Source organism: Convolutriloba macropyga, chromosome 1, assembly GCF_964194025.1.
Source record: "Convolutriloba macropyga chromosome 1, txConMacr16.3, whole genome shotgun sequence".
NCBI lineage: Eukaryota > Metazoa > Xenacoelomorpha > Acoela > Convolutidae > Convolutriloba > Convolutriloba macropyga.
In genome coordinates, this window is record NC_134468.1 from 64,962,015 (window position 1) to 64,981,077 (window position 19,063).

A 19,063-nucleotide genomic window follows, 5' to 3' on the forward strand; every position below is an offset into this window, starting at 1 on the left:
ACGACATATGGTCCTCATTTAGCTTCCATTTGTTTACAGTCTTTCAGAATTAGATTGTTATTCTTCTTAATTCGAACTAATTCCATTTTCCAACATAAGCACTGCTTCAAATTCCTGTCCGTCGAATTGAAGTTTGCCTGTTAATTTTAGGTGCATCTTTTTGAAATTGGGCTCTACAAAGTATAGAGGACAAAAAAAACATTTATGGAACTATTTCCTGCCGTTTATTAAGTTTAGCAAATCTACGGTTAAGTATAATATAAAGGTTTCCCACTCTTCAGCCCCACTGATGTTTCTAGATCGAACAAGTAATTTGGAAGTCATTTGGGTTGTCTATATTGAATATCAATCCTGAAGTTTCAGAAAAACTGTTTAAAGAGACTTTAATTTCTTTAAATCATAACAACAGGAAACGCAGTGAATTTAAAGTGGATCAACTTGAATGCAATCACTGTTCCCTATATATTAAATCAAAAACTATTATTCCTGCATAATGTAGATCTCTGGAAAACGGGATTATACGTATATAGAACCGGTAACGACATATGGTCCTCATTTAGCTTCCATTTGTTTACAGTCTTTCAGAATTAGATTGTTATTCTTCTTAATTCGAACTAATTCCATGTTCCAACATAAGCACTGCTTCAAAACCCTGTCCGTCAAACTGAAGTTTGCCTGTTAATTTTAGGTGCATCTTTTTGAAATTGGGCTCTACAAAGTATAGAGGACAAAACAAACATTTATGGAACTATTTCCTGCCGTTTATTAAGTTTAGCAAATCTACGGTTAAGTATAATATAAAGGTTTCCCACTCTTCAGCCCCACTGATGTTTCTAGATCGAACAAGTAATTTTGAAGTCATTTGGGTTGTCTATATTGAATATCAATCCTGAAGTTTCAGAAAAACTGTTTAAAGAGACTTTAATTTCTTTAAATCATAACAACAGGAAACGCAGTGGTTTTAAAGTGGATCAACTTGAATGCAATCACTCTTCCCTATATATCAAATCAAAAACTATTATTCCTGCATAGTGTAGATCTCTGGAAAACGGGATTATACGTATATAGAACCGGTAACGACATATGGTCCTCATTTAGCTTCCATTTGTTTACAGTCTTTCAGAATTAGATTGTTATTCTTCTTAATTCGAACTAATTCCATTTTCCAACATAAGCACTGCTTCAAATTCCTGTCCGTCGAATTGAAGTTTGCCTGTTAATTTTAGGTGCATCTTTTTGAAATTGGGCTCTACAAAGTATAGAGGACAAAAAAAAACATTTATGGAACTATTTCCTGCCGTTTATTAAGTTTAGCAAATCTACGGTTAAGTATAATATAAAGGTTTCCCACTCTTCAGCCCCACTGATGTTTCTAGATCGAACAAGTAATTTGGAAGTCATTTGGGTTGTCTATATTGAATATCAATCCTGAAGTTTCAGAAAAACTGTTTAAAGAGACTTTAATTTCTTTAAATCATAACAACAGGAAACGCAGTGGTTTTAAAGTGGATCAACTTGACTGCAATCACTCCCCTATATATTAAATCAAAAACTATTATCTCTACATAAAGTACATCTCTGAAAAACTGTACTGTACGTATATAGAACCGGTAACGACATATGGTCCTCATTTAGCTTCCATTTGTTTACAGTCTTTCAGAATTAGATTGTTATTCTTCTTAATTCGAACTAATTCCATTATCCAACATAAGCACTGCTTCAAAACCCTGTCCGTCGAACTGAAGTTTGCCTGTTAATTTTAGTTGCATCTTTCTGAAATTGGGTTCTACAAAGTATAGAGGACAACACAAACATTTATGGAACTATTTCCTGCCGTTTATTAAGTTTAGCAAATCTACGGTTAAGTATAATATAAAGGTTTCCCACTCTTCAGCCCCACTGATGTTTCTAGATCGAACAAGTAATTTGGAAGTCATTTGGGTTGTCTAATTTGAATATCAATCCTGAAGTTTCAGAAAAACTGTTTAAAGAGACTTTAATTTCTTTAAATCATAACAACAGGAAACGCAGTGGTTTTAAAGTGGATCAACTTGAATGCAATCACTCTTCCCTATATATCAAATCAAAAACTATTATTCCTGCATAGTGTAGATCTCTGGAAAACGGGATTATACGTATATAGAACCGGTAACGACATATGGTCCTCATTTAGCTTCCATTTGTTTACAGTCTTTCAGAATTAGATTGTTATTCTTCTTAATTCGAACGAATTCCATTTTCCAACATAAGCACTGCTTCAAATTCCTGTCCGTCGAATTGAAGTTTGCCTGTTAATATTAGGTGCATCTTTTTGAAATTGGGCTCTACAAAGTATAGAGGACAAAAAAACATTTATTGAACTATTTCCTGCCGTTTATTAAGTTTAGCAAATCTACGGTTAAGTATAATATAAAGGTTTCCCACTCTTCAGCCCCACTGATGTTTCTAGATCGAACAAGTAATTTGGAAGTCATTTGGGTTGTCTATATTGAATATCAATCCTGAAGTTTCAGAAAAACTGTTTAAAGAGACTTTAATTTCTTTAAATCATAACAACAGGAAACGCAGTGGTTTTAAAGTGGATCAACTTGAATGCAATCACTGTTCCCTATATATTAAATCAAAAACTATTATTCCTGCATAATGTAGATCTCTGGAAAACGGGATTATACGTATATAGAACCGGTAACGACATATGGTCCTCATTTAGCTTCTATTTGTTTACAGTCTTTCAGAATTAGATTGTTATTCTTCTTAATTCGAACTAATTCCATTATCCAACATAAGCACTGCTTCAAAACCCTGTCCGTCGAACTGAAGTTTGCCTGTTAATTTTAGTTGCATCTTTCTGAAATTGGGTTCTACAAAGTATAGAGGACAACACAAACATTTATGGAACTATTTCCTGCCGTTTATTAAGTTTAGCAAATCTACGGTTAAGTATAATATAAAGGTTTCCCACTCTTCAGCCCCACTGATGTTTCTAGATCGAACAAGTAATTTGGAAGTCATTTGGGTTGTCTAAATTGAATATCAATCCTGAAGTTTCAGAAAAACTGTTTAAAGAGACTTTAATTTCTTTAAATCATAACAACAGGAAACGCAGTGGTTTTAAAGTGGATCAACTTGAATGCAATCACTGTTCCCTATATATTAAATCAAAAACTATTATTCCTGCATAATGTAGATCTCTGGAAAACGGGATTATACGTATATAGAACCGGTAACGACATATGGTCCTCATTTAGCTTCTATTTGTTTACAGTCTTTCAGAATTAGATTGTTATTCTTCTTAATTCGAACTAATTCCATTATCCAACATAAGCACTGCTTCAAAACCCTGTCCGTCGAACTGAAGTTTGCCTGTTAATTTTAGTTGCATCTTTCTGAAATTGGGTTCTACAAAGTATAGAGGACAACACAAACATTTATGGAACTATTTCCTGCCGTTTATTAAGTTTAGCAAATCTACGGTTAAGTATAATATAAAGGTTTCCCACTCTTCAGCCCCACTGATGTTTCTAGATCGAACAAGTAATTTGGAAGTCATTTGGGTTGTCTAAATTGAATATCAATCCTGAAGTTTCAGAAAAACTGTTTAAAGAGACTTTAATTTCTTTAAATCATAACAACAGGAAACGCAGTGGTTTTAAAGTGGATCAACTTGAATGCAATCACTCTTCCCTATATATCAAATCAAAAACTATTATTCCTGCATAGTGTAGATCTCTGGAAAACGGGATTATACCTATATAGAACCGGTAACGACATATGGTCCTCATTTAGCTTCCATTTGTTTACAGTCTTTCAGAATTAGATTGTTATTCTTCTTAATTCGAACTAATTCCATTTTCCAACATAAGCACTGCTTCAAATTCCTGTCCGTCGAATTGAAGTTTGCCTGTTAATTTTAGGTGCATCTTTTTGAAATTGGGCTCTACAAAGTATAGAGGACAAAAAAAACATTTATGGAACTATTTCCTGCCGTTTATTAAGTTTAGCAAATCTACGGTTAAGTATAATATAAAGGTTTCCCACTCTTCAGCCCCACTGATGTTTCTAGATCGAACAAGTAATTTAGAAGTCATTTGGGTTGTCTATATTGAATATCAATCCTGAAGTTTCAGAAAAACTGTTTAAAGAGACTTTAATTTCTTTAAATCATAACAACAGGAAACGCAGTGGTTTTAAAGTGGATCAACTTGAATGCAATCACTGTTCCCTATATATTAAATCAAAAACTATTATTCCTGCATAATGTAGATCTCTGGAAAACGGGATTATACGTATATAGAACCGGTAACGACATATGGTCCTCATTTAGCTTCTATTTGTTTACAGTCTTTCAGAATTAGATTGTTATTCTTCTTAATTCGAACTAATTCCATTATCCAACATAAGCACTGCTTCAAAACCCTGTCCGTCGAACTGAAGTTTGCCTGTTAATTTTAGGTGCATCTTTCTGAAATTGGGTTCTACAAAGTATAGAGGACAACACAAACATTTATGGAACTATTTCCTGCCGTTTATTAAGTTTAGCAAATCTACGGTTAAGTATAATATAAAGGTTTCCCACTCTTCAGCCCCACTGATGTTTCTAGATCGAACAAGTAATTTGGAAGTCATTTGGGTTGTCTAAATTGAATATCAATCCTGAAGTTTCAGAAAAACGCTTTAAAGAGACTTTAATTTCTTTAAATCATAACAACAGGAAACACAGTGGTTTTAAAGTGGATCAATTTGAATGCAATCACTCTTATCTAATATTAAATCAAAAACAAATATTCCTGCATAAAGTAGCTCTCTGGAAAACTGGATTGTAAGTATATAGATCCGGTAACGACATATGGTCCTCATTTAGCTTCCATTTATTTAAAGTCTTTCAGAATCAGATTGTTATTCTTCTTAATTCGAACTAATTCCATTTTTCAACATAAGCACTGCTTCAAAGTCCTGTCCGTCGCATTCAAGTTTGCCTGTTAATTTTAGGTGCATTTTTCCAAAATTGGGCTCTCTAGAAAGTATAGGGGACAAAACAAACATTTTATGGAACTAATTCCTGCCGTTTATTAATTTTAGCAAAGCTACGGTTAAGTTTAATATAAAGATTTCCCACTCTTCAGCCCTACTGATGTTTCCTGATCGAACAAGTAATTTGTGAGCCAATTGTGTTGTCTGAATTGAATATCAATTCTGAAGTTTCAGAAAAACGGTTCAAAGAGACTTTAATTTCTTTAAATCATAACAACAGGAAACGCAGTGGTTTTAAAGTGGATCAACTTGAATGCAATCACTCTTCCCTATTTATTAAATCAAAAACTATTATCTCTACATAAAGTACATCTCTGAAAAACTGTACTGTACGTATATAGAACCGGTAACGACATATGGTCCTCATTTAGCTTCCATTTGTTTAAAGTCTTTCAGAATCAGATTGTTACTCTTCTTAATTCGAACTAATTCCATTTTCCAACACCAGCACTGCTTCAAAACCCGGTCCGTCGAACTGAAGTTTGCCTGTTAATATTAGGTGAATCTTTCCGAATTTGGGCTCTCTGGAAAGTATAGAGGACAAAACAAACACTTATGGAACTATTTCCTGCCGTTTATAAATTTTAGCAAAGCTACGGTTAACCTAATATAAAGGTTTCCCACTCTTTAGCCATACTTATGTTTCTCAATCGAACAAATAATTTGTGAGCCATTTGTGTTGTTTGAATTGAATATCAGTCCTGAAGTTTCAGAAAAACGGTTTAAAGAGACTTTAGTTTATTTAAATCATAACAACAGGAAACGCAGTGGTTTTAAAGTGGACCAACTTGAATGGAATCACTCTTCCCTATATATTAAATCAAAAACTATTCTTCCTGCATAATGTAGATCTCTGGAAAACGGGATTATACGTATATAGAACCGGTAACGACATATGGTCCTCATTTAGCTTCCATTTGTTTAAAGTCTTTCAGAATCAGATTGTTATTCTTCTTAATTCGAACTAATTCCATTTTCCAACATAAGAACTGCTTCAAAACCCCGTTCGTCGAACTGAAGTTTGACTGTTAATTTTAGGTGCCTCTTTCCGAAATTGGGCTCTCTGCTCTCTAGAAAGTATAGAGGACAAAACAAACATTTATGGAACTATTTCCTGCAGTTTATTAAGTTTAGCAAAGCTACGGTTAAGTTTAATATAAAGGTTTCCCACTCTTCAGCCCTACTGAAGTTTCTAGATCGAACAGGTAATTTGTAAGCCATTTGGGATGCCTGAATTGAATATCAATCCTGAAGTTTCAGAAAAACTCTTTAAAAAGACTTTAATTTCTTTAAACCATAACAACAGGAAACGCAGTGGTTTTAAAGTGGATCAACTTGAATGCAATCACTCTTCCCTATATATTAAATCAAAAACAATTATTCCTGCATAATGTAGATCTCTGGAAAACGAGATTTTACGTATATAGAACCGGTAACGACATATGGTCCTCATTTAGCTTCCATTTGTTTAAAGTCTTTCAGAATCAGATTGTTATTCTTCTTAATTCGAACTAATTCCATTTTCCAACATAAGCACTGCATCAAAACCCTGTTCGTCGAACTGAAGTTTGCCAGTTATTTTTAGGTGCCTCTTTCCAAAATTGGGCTCTCTAGAAAGTATAGGGGACAAAACAAACATTTATGGAACTTTTTCCTGCCGTTTATTAAGTTTAGCAAAGCTACGGTTAAGTTTAATATAAAGGTTTCCCACTCTTCAGCCGTACTGATGTTTCCAGATCGAACAAGGTTTTTGGGAACCAAATGGGTTGTCTGAATTGAATTTCAATCCTGAAGTTTCAGAAAAAACGGGTTAAAGAGAATTTAATTTCTTTAAATCATAACAACAGGAAACGCAGTGGTTTTAAAGTGGATCAACTTGAATGCAATCACTCTTCCCTATATAATGAGTCAAAAACTACTATTCCTGCATAAAGTAGCTCTCTGGAAAACTGGATTATACGTATATAGAAACGGTAACGACGTATGGTCCTCATTTAGCTTCCATTTATTTAAAGTCTTTCAGAATCAGATTGTTATTCTTCTTAATTCGGACTATTTCCATTTTCCAACATAAGCACTGCTTCAAAACCCTGTCCGTCGAACTGAAGTTTGCCTGTTAAATATAGGTGCATCTTTTTGAAATTGGGCTCTACAAAGTATAGAGGACAAAACAAACATTTATGGAACTATTTCCTGCCGTTTATTAAGTTTAGCAAATCTACGGTTAAGTATAATATAAAGGTTTCCCACTCTTCAGCCCCACTGATGTTTCTAGATCAAAAAAGTTATTTGGAAGCCATTTGGGTTGTCTGAATTGAATATCAATCCTGAAGTTTCAGAAAAACTGTTTAAAGAGACTTTAATTTCTTGAAATCATAACAACAGGAAACGCAGTGGTTTTAAAGTGGATCAACTTGAATGCAATCACTCTTCCCTATATATTAAATCAAAAACTATTATTCCTCCATAATGTAGATCTCAGGAAAACGGGATTATACGTATATAGAACCGGTAACGACATATGGTCCCCATTTAGCTTCCATTTGTTTAAAGTCTTTCAGAATCAGATTGTTATTCTTCTTAATTCGAACTAATTCCATTTTCCAACATAAGCACTGCTTCAAAACCCTGTCCGTCGAACTGAAGTTTGCCTGTTAATTTTAGGTGAATCTTTCCGAAATTGGGCTCTCTGGAAAGTATAGAGGACAAAACAAACACTTATGGAACTATTTCCTGCCGTTTATAAATTTTAGCAAAGCTACGGTTAACCTAATATAAAGGTTTCCCACTCTTCAGCGCTACTAATGTTTCTAGATCGTACAAGTAATTTGTGAGCCATTTGGGTTGATTGAATTCAATATCAATACAGAAGTTCCAAAAAAAACGGTTTAAAAAGACTTTAATTTCTTTAAATCATAATAACAGGAAACGCAGTGGTTTTAAAGTGGATCAACTTGAATGCAATCACTCTTCCCTATATATTAAATCAAAAACTACTATACCTGCATAAAATAGATCTCTGGAGAACTAAATTACACTATTATAGAAATGGTAACGACATATGGTCCCAATGTAGCTTCCATTTTTTTTAAGTCTTTCAGATTCAGATTGATAGAGGTACAATTAGTTGTTTTGTTGATAATTGGGCAAGTGCTCAGCAAAACTCTACCAGCATATGCTTATTTTGTTAGTATTGTTACCGTCTAGTTTTTTTTTTAATTGTATTACCCTAATTCGGCCTGGTGAAAAAGTAATTGATTGGTAAATTTGAAAAGAAGTCACCATTTTTTTAGTGATATTGGTGTTCCCCAAAATTGGGTGCCCCAAAAAACCATAGCATCCCTACATTTAAGGGTTCGTTGGATTTGTATGTTAGTGGGGAGTATCCCCATGTACGTTTTCTATATGGTTTTACGGAGTTGGAGTGGTAAATTTTTGCTCTGTATGCGCCGAACCTCGATTTTCGGCCAATTTCGGTTATTTCGGCAGTGACATAGAAAAGTTGAATTTTTTGGGTCAAGGTTATAAAGTGTAGTGTCTTATATTGCTCTGTTATTGAGGAGTATTTTTATATATATATATATATATATATATATATATATATATATATATATATATATACTCATTGTACTAATTCTATACACGTTTTGATGTTGTATTTTAGCGAAACGTGAAACGGCAGAGAAATTTTTCCATTTGGTACCTTCTGTTAACCAACTGACTTCTCTCAATCTTTTGGCGGCTTTTTTGCTGATCACCATCAGATTTTCGATTAAATAAGCCTCTAAACAGATCATTTTAGACATCTGGAAACCTGCTTTCAATTGATTAGCCACTCAGTCTTGCGTGGTTTCTAAGAAGATTTTCTTGGACGAAATAACAAAAGCAACGTTGTTTTTCAGAAATTGTGCAATTTCGGCAATAGAATTGCTTTAATTTCTGTGATCAAACACGCATTGTTTTAAAGTCAGTAGTGGGCGAGCTCTCCTTTATCATTGGTTAATCGGCACTTGCTATTTAGAATGTTATTTTGTTGCAATTCATCGAAAACTTGCCGTTTTTTTTTTCTTTGTAGATGGAATGTTAAAATTTCAATGATACGTCTTTTCCCTGATTAATTTGCGTTGTCTACACCACATTCTTGTCCTTGAAGCCAACGTTGGCGGTGGTAATAGTTAATTCAACAAGTTTTCATTTTTGAAAATTTCAACAGATTTCTGTGGGTGTGTTGTTTTTTTTCAAACCACTCAAAACATCATAGCCTTCATGGAGATTTGGGAATTTATTCCCACCTCCCCATGAGGTCTTGCCGTGACTAAAAACTACTATGTGGACCTAAGCTATTACCACAAACACGTTAGCTTGGCTGTTCTACTCAATTATGCTTGATTTCTCAAGAACTCTGTCTCTGCTTCTAGCTCAAAAAAGGGGTACATTTCAGTAATTTGCTCAAATCTTCTAAAGTACTCTATCAATTTATTCGACCGTAAGCTTATTTTTCTTATGCTGTAATCCCCTTGCATTTGCTGTTAATGTGTTGTCCTAAATCGGCATGGTGAAAAAGTAATTGACTGGTAAATTTGAAAAAAAGTCACCGTTTTTTTAGTGATATTGGTGTTCCCCAAAACTGGGTGCCCCAAAAAATCATAGCATCCCTACTTATATGGGTTCGTTGAATTTGTATGTTAGTGAGGAGTATCCCCATATACATTTTCTTTATGGTTTTATGGAATTGAAGGGGTCAATTTTGGCTCTGTAGGCACCAAACCTCGATTATCAGCAGTTTTCGGCTATTTCGGCGGTGAAATAATGTCGAAATTTTTGGTGTCAAGATTAAAAATTATAGTGTTTTAGATTGCTCAGTTAATGGGAAGTATCACTATATATATTATTTACCATTTTTTCACAAGTTTTGATGGTTTATTTTAGCGAAACGTGAAACTTGGTAGTCAAAATAGGTAATTTGACCAAATGAATGAGTGAAGTGGTGTTTTTTGCAATTGAACAAGTTTTTAGGCGTGCTTTTTGTGTTTTCTGGACAGTATTTAAGTCCTTGAAGCTAATTGTACCAATAAATGGGGTTAACTCAACAATTTTTCTTTTTTCACGATTTCGTCAAATTTCTTTGGATGTTGTTTTGTGTCAAAACACACAAAACATCATATCCTTCATGGTGAGGTGGGAAATTTTTTCCCACCTCACCATGAAGGTTTGCCGTGACCGAGAACATGGAAGTGGACCAGAGTTACACCCACAAATGCGCCGGGAACGCTGTTTCACGTTGTTTTACGTCGGTTCCGGAGATCTTGGGCTTCGATTTTAGCCCAATAAATGTGGTACAGAACAGTAATTTGTTAATATCTGCTAAAGTACTGGACCAAATTAAACGGGAATGGTCGCATTTTGTTAGCACTGAACCCCTCTTGCTTGCAGTGTTTGGTTGGTTTCCCAAATCGGCCTAATCAAAAAGTTATTAATGTTCAAATTTGAAATAGGTCGAATTTTCGGGCTATTCTGGGTGACCCAAATTTCGGTACAACAAAACACCCGATTTACCCAATAAATATTAGTGTTTTAGAATCCTCAGTTAGTGGGGAGTCTTACCATATATATTTTGTATGCAGTTTTATGGAGTCCAGGTGGTGAATTTTAGCGAAACATGAGCCGTACTTGGTCAATTTTGACATTTGGTACGGTACCTTTATGTTGGAATATCTCCGCGTAGAGTGAACCGATTTTTGATCTGTTTGTTGATTTCAACTCAGCTTGAGCCGTACTTGAGTCCCTGTAAATAGCGTTTTGTTTCTTTCAGCCGTTTTCGAGAAATTGGCCAGGACACATACCTCCATTTTTACCCTTTCGTGTCCGGTACATTTCGTGTATGTACATGTTTCACCATCAAAATTCGCTGTTTTAGACTCGATAGTTGGTTCGTTAGATTCGTTTAGTAATGGGGATTGTCCCCATATATATTTTACAGGCCATTTTATGTCGTTCAGAAGGTCAATTTTAGCTCTGAATCTGGCGTATCTCTCTTCTGGGGCCATTTGGTACGGTACCTTATTTTTGCTATAACTCCTCGAAGAATGCACCGATTGGGCTCATTTTTTAATATGATGCTTATCCCAAGCAGTGCTTCAAACTGTACCAAGGGCGTTTTTTTTTGTTCAGCCGTTTCAGAGAAATTGGCCAAGGAACTTGACCCCATTTTGTCCCCAGAAGACGATGACTGCCAGGTCTGGTCACTTTCTGAACTCCGAATTTCATAAATGCACGTGTAAAAATTAGTGATTTGAACAGCACGTATAACGTAGATTCTGAATATGTATATTTTATGTATAGTTCATGTATGGGTGGTTATTGGTTATAGCACAGAAACAGGACATCCAAATGGGTCATTTTAGTCAATTGGTACGGTACCTTGATGTTGGAATATCTCCTCGTAGAGTGGACCGATTTTTGATCTTTTTGTTGATTTGAACTCAGCTTGAGCCCTGCTTGAATCCCTGTAAATAGCGTTTTGTTTCTTTCAGCCGTTTTTGAGAAATTGGCCTCGACACATACGGTCATTTGGACCTTTTAGTGACTGGTACGTTTCACGTTTCTACATGTGAAATGGTGAAAATAATCACTTTGACTGCACGAATAGGCTTGTTCAACTCCATTTGTAATGGGGATTCTCCCCATATATATTTTGTATAGGGTTTTCAGAGATCTAGGGGGTCAATTTTCACTCTGCAAGTGACCCCCCCCCCAACCCCCGTGAATATATTCACAAAATCATGTAATTTCCTTGGGAAAATGGGAAAATGTTGTTTTGGGGTACCAGTATAAGCACTGTAGTCCCCATATAATGTGGGAAAACTCTACTCCAATTTTCAGCCATATTGGTTGAGGGGTTGATCTTCTCTCCCCTTATTACTTATGTATACTATTATTATAAGGTGAGGGCGTTTCGCCCCATGGGGTGCACCTCCCCCCCTGTCCCATTGAGACGCCGGTTAGTCGGCTCCCCCCCCTCTGGGCTTTGGTGCACCTCATGATGGGGACGTACGCGCGGTGCGGGCGAGTTTTGCGGGCGTCTTTCGTTGCGTTTCGGTGCGTTTCGGTGTGTTTCTGTGTTTATGTTTCTTTTCATGTTAGACTAAATGCTCTCTTTCAGAGCATTTGTTTGCTTGTTTGGCGGAACAGCAGCTGTCTTCAACCCTCAAACGGTGAGTTCGCACGTTGTGCTCTCTTTGCTTTTCAGCGCTCACAGTGATGGCCTGAGCTTTTTTTTTGTGCTTGCTCTGAGCCTCCTGTGATGAAGCGCTGCAATTGTTTGAGTCCTGTGAGCACTCATCGAGTGCCTTCTTCTTTTTGTAGCAGTGCTGCGTTGCAGCGCTTTTTCTTGGGCAACACAGTGACGGCTTGAGCAGTGCGTGTCTTTGTTTTTTCTTTTGCTCAAGACCGCCTGTGACCAAGCAAAGCAATTATTTAGGTCGTGTGTGTCAGCACTCACCGAGTGCTCTTCAGCCTCCTGTGGTGAGGCTAAGCAATTATTTGAGTCTAGTGTGCACCCACTGAGTGGGTTTTTTCCTGCGTTGTACAGAGCTAATTTTCGATCTAGGTGGTCTGAGAAAAAGGAACTTAACACGATGTAAGATTTCGCACTCAAAATACTATCTTTATACAGTTTAACAAAAAGTGTTTTTCAATATAGTGAAGGACTTATTCAAATCAATTGAGCGCCTAAGTAGGAGTGGGAAAGTCCAAATAGGTTCTAAAGCCCAAGGGATTATCGTTCTAGGTGGTCTGAGATAGAAGTACTTAACACGTTGTCAGATTTCGCACTCAAAATACGATCTTTATACAGTTTAACAAAAAGTGTTTTTCAATATAGTGAAGGAATTATCCAAATCAATTGAGTGCCTAAATAGGAGTGGGAAAATACAAATAGGTTCTAAAGCCCAAGAAATTATCGTTCTAGGTGGTCTGAGATAGAAGTACTTAACACGTTGTCAGATTTCGCACTCAAAATACTATCTTTATACAGTTTAACAAAAAGTGTTTTTCAATATAGTGAAGGACTTATCCAAATCAATTGAGCGCCTAAGTAGGAGTGGGAAATTATAAATAGGTTCTAAAGCAGAAGGAATTATTGTTCTAGGTGGTCTGAGATAGAAGTACTTAACACGTTGTCAGATTTCGCACTCAAAATACGATCTTTATACAGTTTAACAAAAAGTGTTTTTCAGTATAGTGAAGGACCTACTCAAATCAATTGAGGGCCTAAGTAGGAGTGGGAAAGTCCAAATAGGTTCTAAAGCAGAAAGAATTATCGTTCTAGCTGGTCTGAGATAGAAGTACTTAACACGTTGTCCGATTTCGCACTCAAAATACGATCTTTATACAGTTTAATAAAAAGTGTTTTTCAGTATAGTGAAGGACTTATTCAAATCAACTGAGGGCCTAAGTAGGAGTGGGAAAGTCCAACTAGGTTCTAAAGCAGAATGAATTATCGTTATAGGTGGTCTGAGATAGAAGTACTTAACACGTTGTCAGATTTCGCACTCAAAATACGATCTTTATACAGTTTAACAAAAAGTGTTTTTCAGTATAGTGAAGGACTTATTCAAATCAATTGAGGGCCTAAGTAGGAGTGGGAAAGTCCAAATAGGTTCTAAAGCAGAATGAATTATCGTTCTAGGTGGTCTGAGATAGAAGTACTTAACACGTTGTCAGATTTCGCACTCAAAATACTATCTTTATACAGTTTAACAAAAAGTGTTTTTCAGTATAGTGAAGGACTTATTCAAATCAATTGAGCGCCTAAGTAGGAGTGGGAAAGTACAATTAGGTTCTAAAGCCCAAGGGATTATCGTTCTAGGTTGTCTGAGATAGAAGTACTTAACACGTTGTCAGATTTCGCACTCAAAATACGATCTTTATACAGTTTAACAAAAAGTGTTTTTCAGTATAGTGAAGGACTTATTCAAATCAATTGAGGGCCTAAGTAGGAGTGGAAAATTCTAAATAGGTTCTAAAGCAGAATGAATTATCGTTCTAGGTGGTCTGAGATAGAAGTACTTAACACGTTGTCAGATTTCGCACTCAAAATACGATCTTTATACAGTTTAACAAAAAGTGTTTTTCAGTATAGTGAAGGACTTTTTCAAATCAATTGAGGGCCTAAGTAGGAGTGGGAAAGTCCAAATAGGTCCTAAAGCAGAATGAATTATCGTTCTAGGTGGTCTGAGATAGAAGTACTTAACACGTTGTCAGATTTCGCACTCAAAATACGATCTTTATACAGTTTAACAAAAAGTGTTTTTCAGTATAGTGAAGGACTTATTCAAATCAATTGAGGGCCTAAGTAGGAGTGGGAAAGTCCAAATAGGTTCAAAACCAGAATGAATTATCGCTCTAGGTGGTCTGAGGTAGAAGTACTTAACACGTTGTCAGATTTCGCACTCAAAATACGATCTCTATACAGTTTAACAAAAAGTGTTTTTCTGTATAGTGAAGGACTTTTTCAAATCAATTGAGGGCCTAAGTAGGAGTGGGAAAGTCCAAATAGGTTCTAAAGCAGAATGAATTATCGTTCTAGGTGGTCTGAGATAGAAGTACTTAACACGTTGTCAGATTTCGCACTCAAAATACTATCTTTACACAGTTTAACAAAAAGTGTTTTTCAGTATAGTGAAGGACTTATTCAAATCAATTGAGCGCCTAAGTAGGAGTGGGAAAGTACAATTAGGTTCTAAAGCCCAAGGGATTATCGTTCTAGGTTGTCTGAGATAGAAGTACTTAACACGTTGTCAGATTTCGCACTCAAAATACGATCTTTATACAGTTTAACAAAAAGTGTTTTTCAGTATAGTGAAGGACTTATTCAAATCAATTGAGGGCCTAAGTAGGAGTGGAAAATTCTAAATAGGTTCTAAAGCAGAATGAATTATCGTTCTAGGTGGTCTGAGATAGAAGTACTTAACACGTTGTCAGATTTCGCACTCAAAATACGATCTTTATACAGTTTAACAAAAAGTGTTTTTCAGTATAGTGAAGGACTTATTCAAATCAATTGAGGGCCTAAGTAGGAGTGGGAAAGTCCAAATAGGTCCTAAGGCAGAATGAATTATCGTTCTAGGTGGTCTGAGATAGAAGTACTTAACACGTTGTCAGATTTCGCACTCAAAATACGATCTTTATACAGTTTAACAAAAAGTGTTTTTCAGTATAGTGAAGGACTTATTCAAATCAATTGAGGGCCTAAGTAGGAGTGGGAAAGTCCAAATAGGTTCAAAACCAGAATGAATTATCGCTCTAGGTGGTCTGAGGTAGAAGTACTTAACACGTTGTCAGATTTCGCACTCAAAATACGATCTCTATACAGTTTAACAAAAAGTGTTTTTCTGTATAGTGAAGGACTTATTCAAATCAATTGAGGGCCTAAGTAGGAGTGGGAAAGTCCAAAAAAATTCTAAAGCAGAATGAATTATCGTTCTAGGTGGTCTGAGATAGAAGTACTTAACACGTTGTCAGATTTCGCACTCAAAATACGATCTTTATACAGTTTAACAAAAAGTGTTTTTCAGTATAGTGAAGGACTTATTCAAATCAATTGAGGGCCTAAGTAGGAGTGGGAAAGTCCAAATAGGTTCTAAAGCAGAATGAATTATCGTTCTAGGTGGTCTGAGATAGAAGTACTTAACACGTTGTCAGATTTCGCACTCAAAATACTATCTTTATACAGTTTAACAAAAAGTGTTTTTCAGTATAGTGAAGGACTTATTCAAATCAATTGAGCGCCTAAGTAGGAGTGGGAAAGTACAATTAGGTTCTAAAGCCCAAGGGATTATCGTTCTAGGTTGTCTGAGATAGAAGTACTTAACACGTTGTCAGATTTCGCACTCAAAATACGATCTTTATACAGTTTAACAAAAAGTGTTTTTCAGTATAGTGAAGGACTTATTCAAATCAATTGAGGGCCTAAGTAGGAGTGGAAAATTCCAAATAGGTTCTAAAGCAGAATGAATTATCGTTCTAGGTGGTCTGAGATAGAAGTACTTAACACGTTGTCAGATTTCGCACTCAAAATACGATCTTTATACAGTTTAACAAAAAGTGTTTTTCAGTATAGTGAAGGACTTATTCAAATCAATTGAGGGCCTAAGTAGGAGTGGGAAAGTCCAAATAGGTCCCAAAGCAGAATGAATTATCGTTCTAGGTGGTCTGAGATAGAAGTACTTAACACGTTGTCAGATTTCGCACTCAAAATACGATCTTTATACAGTTTAACAAAAAGTGTTTTTCAGTATAGTGAAGGACTTATTCAAATCAATTGAGGGCCTAAGTAGGAGTGGGAAAGTCCAAATAGGTTCAAAAGCAGAATGAATTATCGCTCTAGGTGGTCTGAGGTAGAAGTACTTAACACGTTGTCAGATTTCGCACTCAAAATACTATCTCTATACAGTTTAACAAAAGTGTTTTTCTGTATAGTGAAGGACTTATTCAAATCAATTGAGGGCCTAAGTAGGAGTGGGAAAGTCCAAAAAAATTCTAAAGCAGAATGAATTATCGTTCTAGGTGGTCTGAGATAGAAGTACTTAACACGTTGTCAGATTTCGCACTCAAAATACGATCTTTATACAGTTTAACAAAAAGTGTTTTTCAGTATAGTGAAGGACTTATTCAAATCAATTGAGGGCCTAAGTAGGAGTGAGAAAGTCCAAATAGGTTCTAAAGCAGAATGAATTATCGTTCTAGGTGGTCTGAGATAGAAGTACTTAACACTTTGTCAGATTTCGCACTCAAAATACGATCTTTAAACAGTTTAACAAAAAGTGTTCTTCAGTATAGTGAAGGACTTATTCAAATCAATTGAGGGCCTAAGTAGGAGTGCGAAAGTCCAAACAAATTCTAAAGCAGAATGAATTATCGTTCTAGGTTATCTGAGATAGAAGTACTTAACACGTTGTCAGATTTCGCACTCAAAATACGATCTTTATACAGTTTAACAAAAAGTGTTTTTCAGTATAGTGAAGGACTTATTCAAATCAATTGAGGGCCTAAGTAGGAGTGGGAAAGTCCAAATAGGTTCTAAAGCAGAATGAATTATCGTTCTAGGTGGTCTGAGATAGAAGTACTTAACACGTTGTCAGATTTCGCACTCAAAATACTATCTTTATACAGTTTAACAAAAAGTGTTTTTCAGTATAGTGAAGGACTTATTCAAATCAGTTGAGCGCCTAAGTAGGAGTGGGAAAGTACAATTAGGTTCTAAAGCCCAAAGGATTATCGTTCTAGGTTGTCTGAGATAGAAGTACTTAACACGTTGTCAGATTTCACACTCAAAATACGATCTTTATACAGTTTAACAAAAAGTGTTTTTCAGTATAGTGAAGGACTTATTCAAATCAATTGAGGGCCTAAACAGGAGTGGGAAAGTCCAAATAGGTTCTAAAGCAGAATGAATTATCGTTCTAGGTGGTCTGAGATAGAAGTACTTAACACGTTGTCAGATTTCGCACTCAAAATACGATCTTTATACAGTTTAACAAAAAGTGTTTTTCAGTATAGTGAAGGACTTATTCAAATCAATTGAGGGCCTAAGTAGGAGTGGGAAAGTCCAAATAAAGTCTAAAGCAGAATGAATTATCGTTCTAGGTGGTCTGAGATAGAAGTACTTAACACGTTGTCAGATTTCGCACTCAAAATACGATCTTTATACAGTTTAACAAAAAGTGTTTTTCAGTATAGTGAAGGACTTATTCAAATCAATTGAGGGCCTAAGTAGGAGTGGGAAAGTCCAAATAGGTTCTAAAGCAGATTGAATTATCGTTCTAGGTGGTCTGAGATAGAAGTACTTAACACGTTGTCAGATTTCGCACTCAAAATACGATCTTTATACAGTTTAACAAAAAGTGTTTTTCAGTATAGTGAAGGACTTATTCAAATCAATTGAGGGCCTAAGTAGGAGTGGGAAAGTCTAAATAGGTTCTAAAGCAGAATGAATTATCGTTCTAGGTGGTCTGAGATAGAAGTACTTAACACGTTGTCAGATTTCGCACTCAAAATACGATCTTTATACAGTTTAACAAAAAGTGTTTTTCAGTATAGTGAAGGACTTATTCAAATCAATTGAGGGCCTAAGTAGGAGTGGGAAAGTCCAAATAGGTTCTAAAGCAGAATGAATTATCGTTCTAGGTGGTCTGAGATAGAAGTACTTAACACGTTGTCAGATTTCGCACTCAAAATACGATCTTTATACAGTTTAACAAAGTGTTTTTCAGTATAGTGAAGGACTTATTCAAATCAATTGAGGGCCTAAGTAGGAGTGGGAAAGTCCAAATAGGTTCTAAAGCAGAATGAATTATCGTTCTAGGTGGTCTGAGATAGAAGTACTTAACACGTTGTCAGATTTCGCAATCAAAATACGATCTTTATACAGTTTAACAAAAAGTGTTTTTCAGTATAGTGAAGGACTTATTCAAATCAATTGAGGGCCTAAGTAGGAGTGGGAAAGTCCGAATAGGTTCTAAAGCAGAATGAATTATCGTTCTAGGTGGTCTGAGATAGAAGTACTTAACACGTTGTCAGATTTCGCACTCAAAATACGATCTTTAAACAGTTTAACAAAAAGTGTTCTTCAGTATAGTGAAGGACTTATTCAAATCAATTGAGGGCCTAAGTAGGAGTGGGAAAGTCCAAATAGGTTCTAAAGCAGATTGAATTATCGTTCTAGGTGGTCTGAGATAGAAGTACTTAACACGTTGTCAGATTTCGCACTCAAAATACGATCTTTATACAGTTTAACAAAAAGTGTTTTTCAGTATAGTGAAGGACTTATTCAAATCAATTGAGGGCCTAAGTAGGAGTGGGAAAGTCTAAATAGGTTCTAAAGCAGAATGAATTATCGTTCTAGGTGGTCTGAGGTAGAAGTACTTAACACGTTGTCAGATTTCGCACTCAAAATACGATCTCTATACAGTTTAACAAAAAGTGTTTTTCTGTATAGTGAAGGACTTATTCAAATCAATTGAGGGCCTAA

The 19,063-nt window shown here is 35.6% G+C and overlaps 3 protein-coding genes across 3 annotated transcripts in view; 1 reads left to right on the forward strand and 2 right to left on the reverse strand.

Annotated features, from left to right (window-relative positions):
• Nucleotides 1–19,063, reverse strand: part of LOC142350648 (uncharacterized) — a 626,363-nt gene that overhangs the window by 250,556 nt on the left and 356,744 nt on the right. The window lies entirely within an intron of this gene.
• LOC142341676 (splicing factor 3B subunit 2-like) overlaps nucleotides 1–19,063 on the forward strand; it is a 542,910-nt gene that overhangs the window by 220,491 nt on the left and 303,356 nt on the right. The gene's annotated exons all lie outside the window — the stretch shown is intronic.
• LOC142346067 (uncharacterized) overlaps nucleotides 1–19,063 on the reverse strand; it is a 96,588-nt gene that overhangs the window by 48,317 nt on the left and 29,208 nt on the right. Inside the window, exon 2 of the mRNA XM_075398602.1 lies at nucleotides 12,533–12,659. Within this exon, the coding sequence (XP_075254717.1) occupies nucleotides 12,533–12,659 (127 nt within the window). The remainder of the gene's footprint in view (nucleotides 1–12,532; nucleotides 12,660–19,063) is intronic.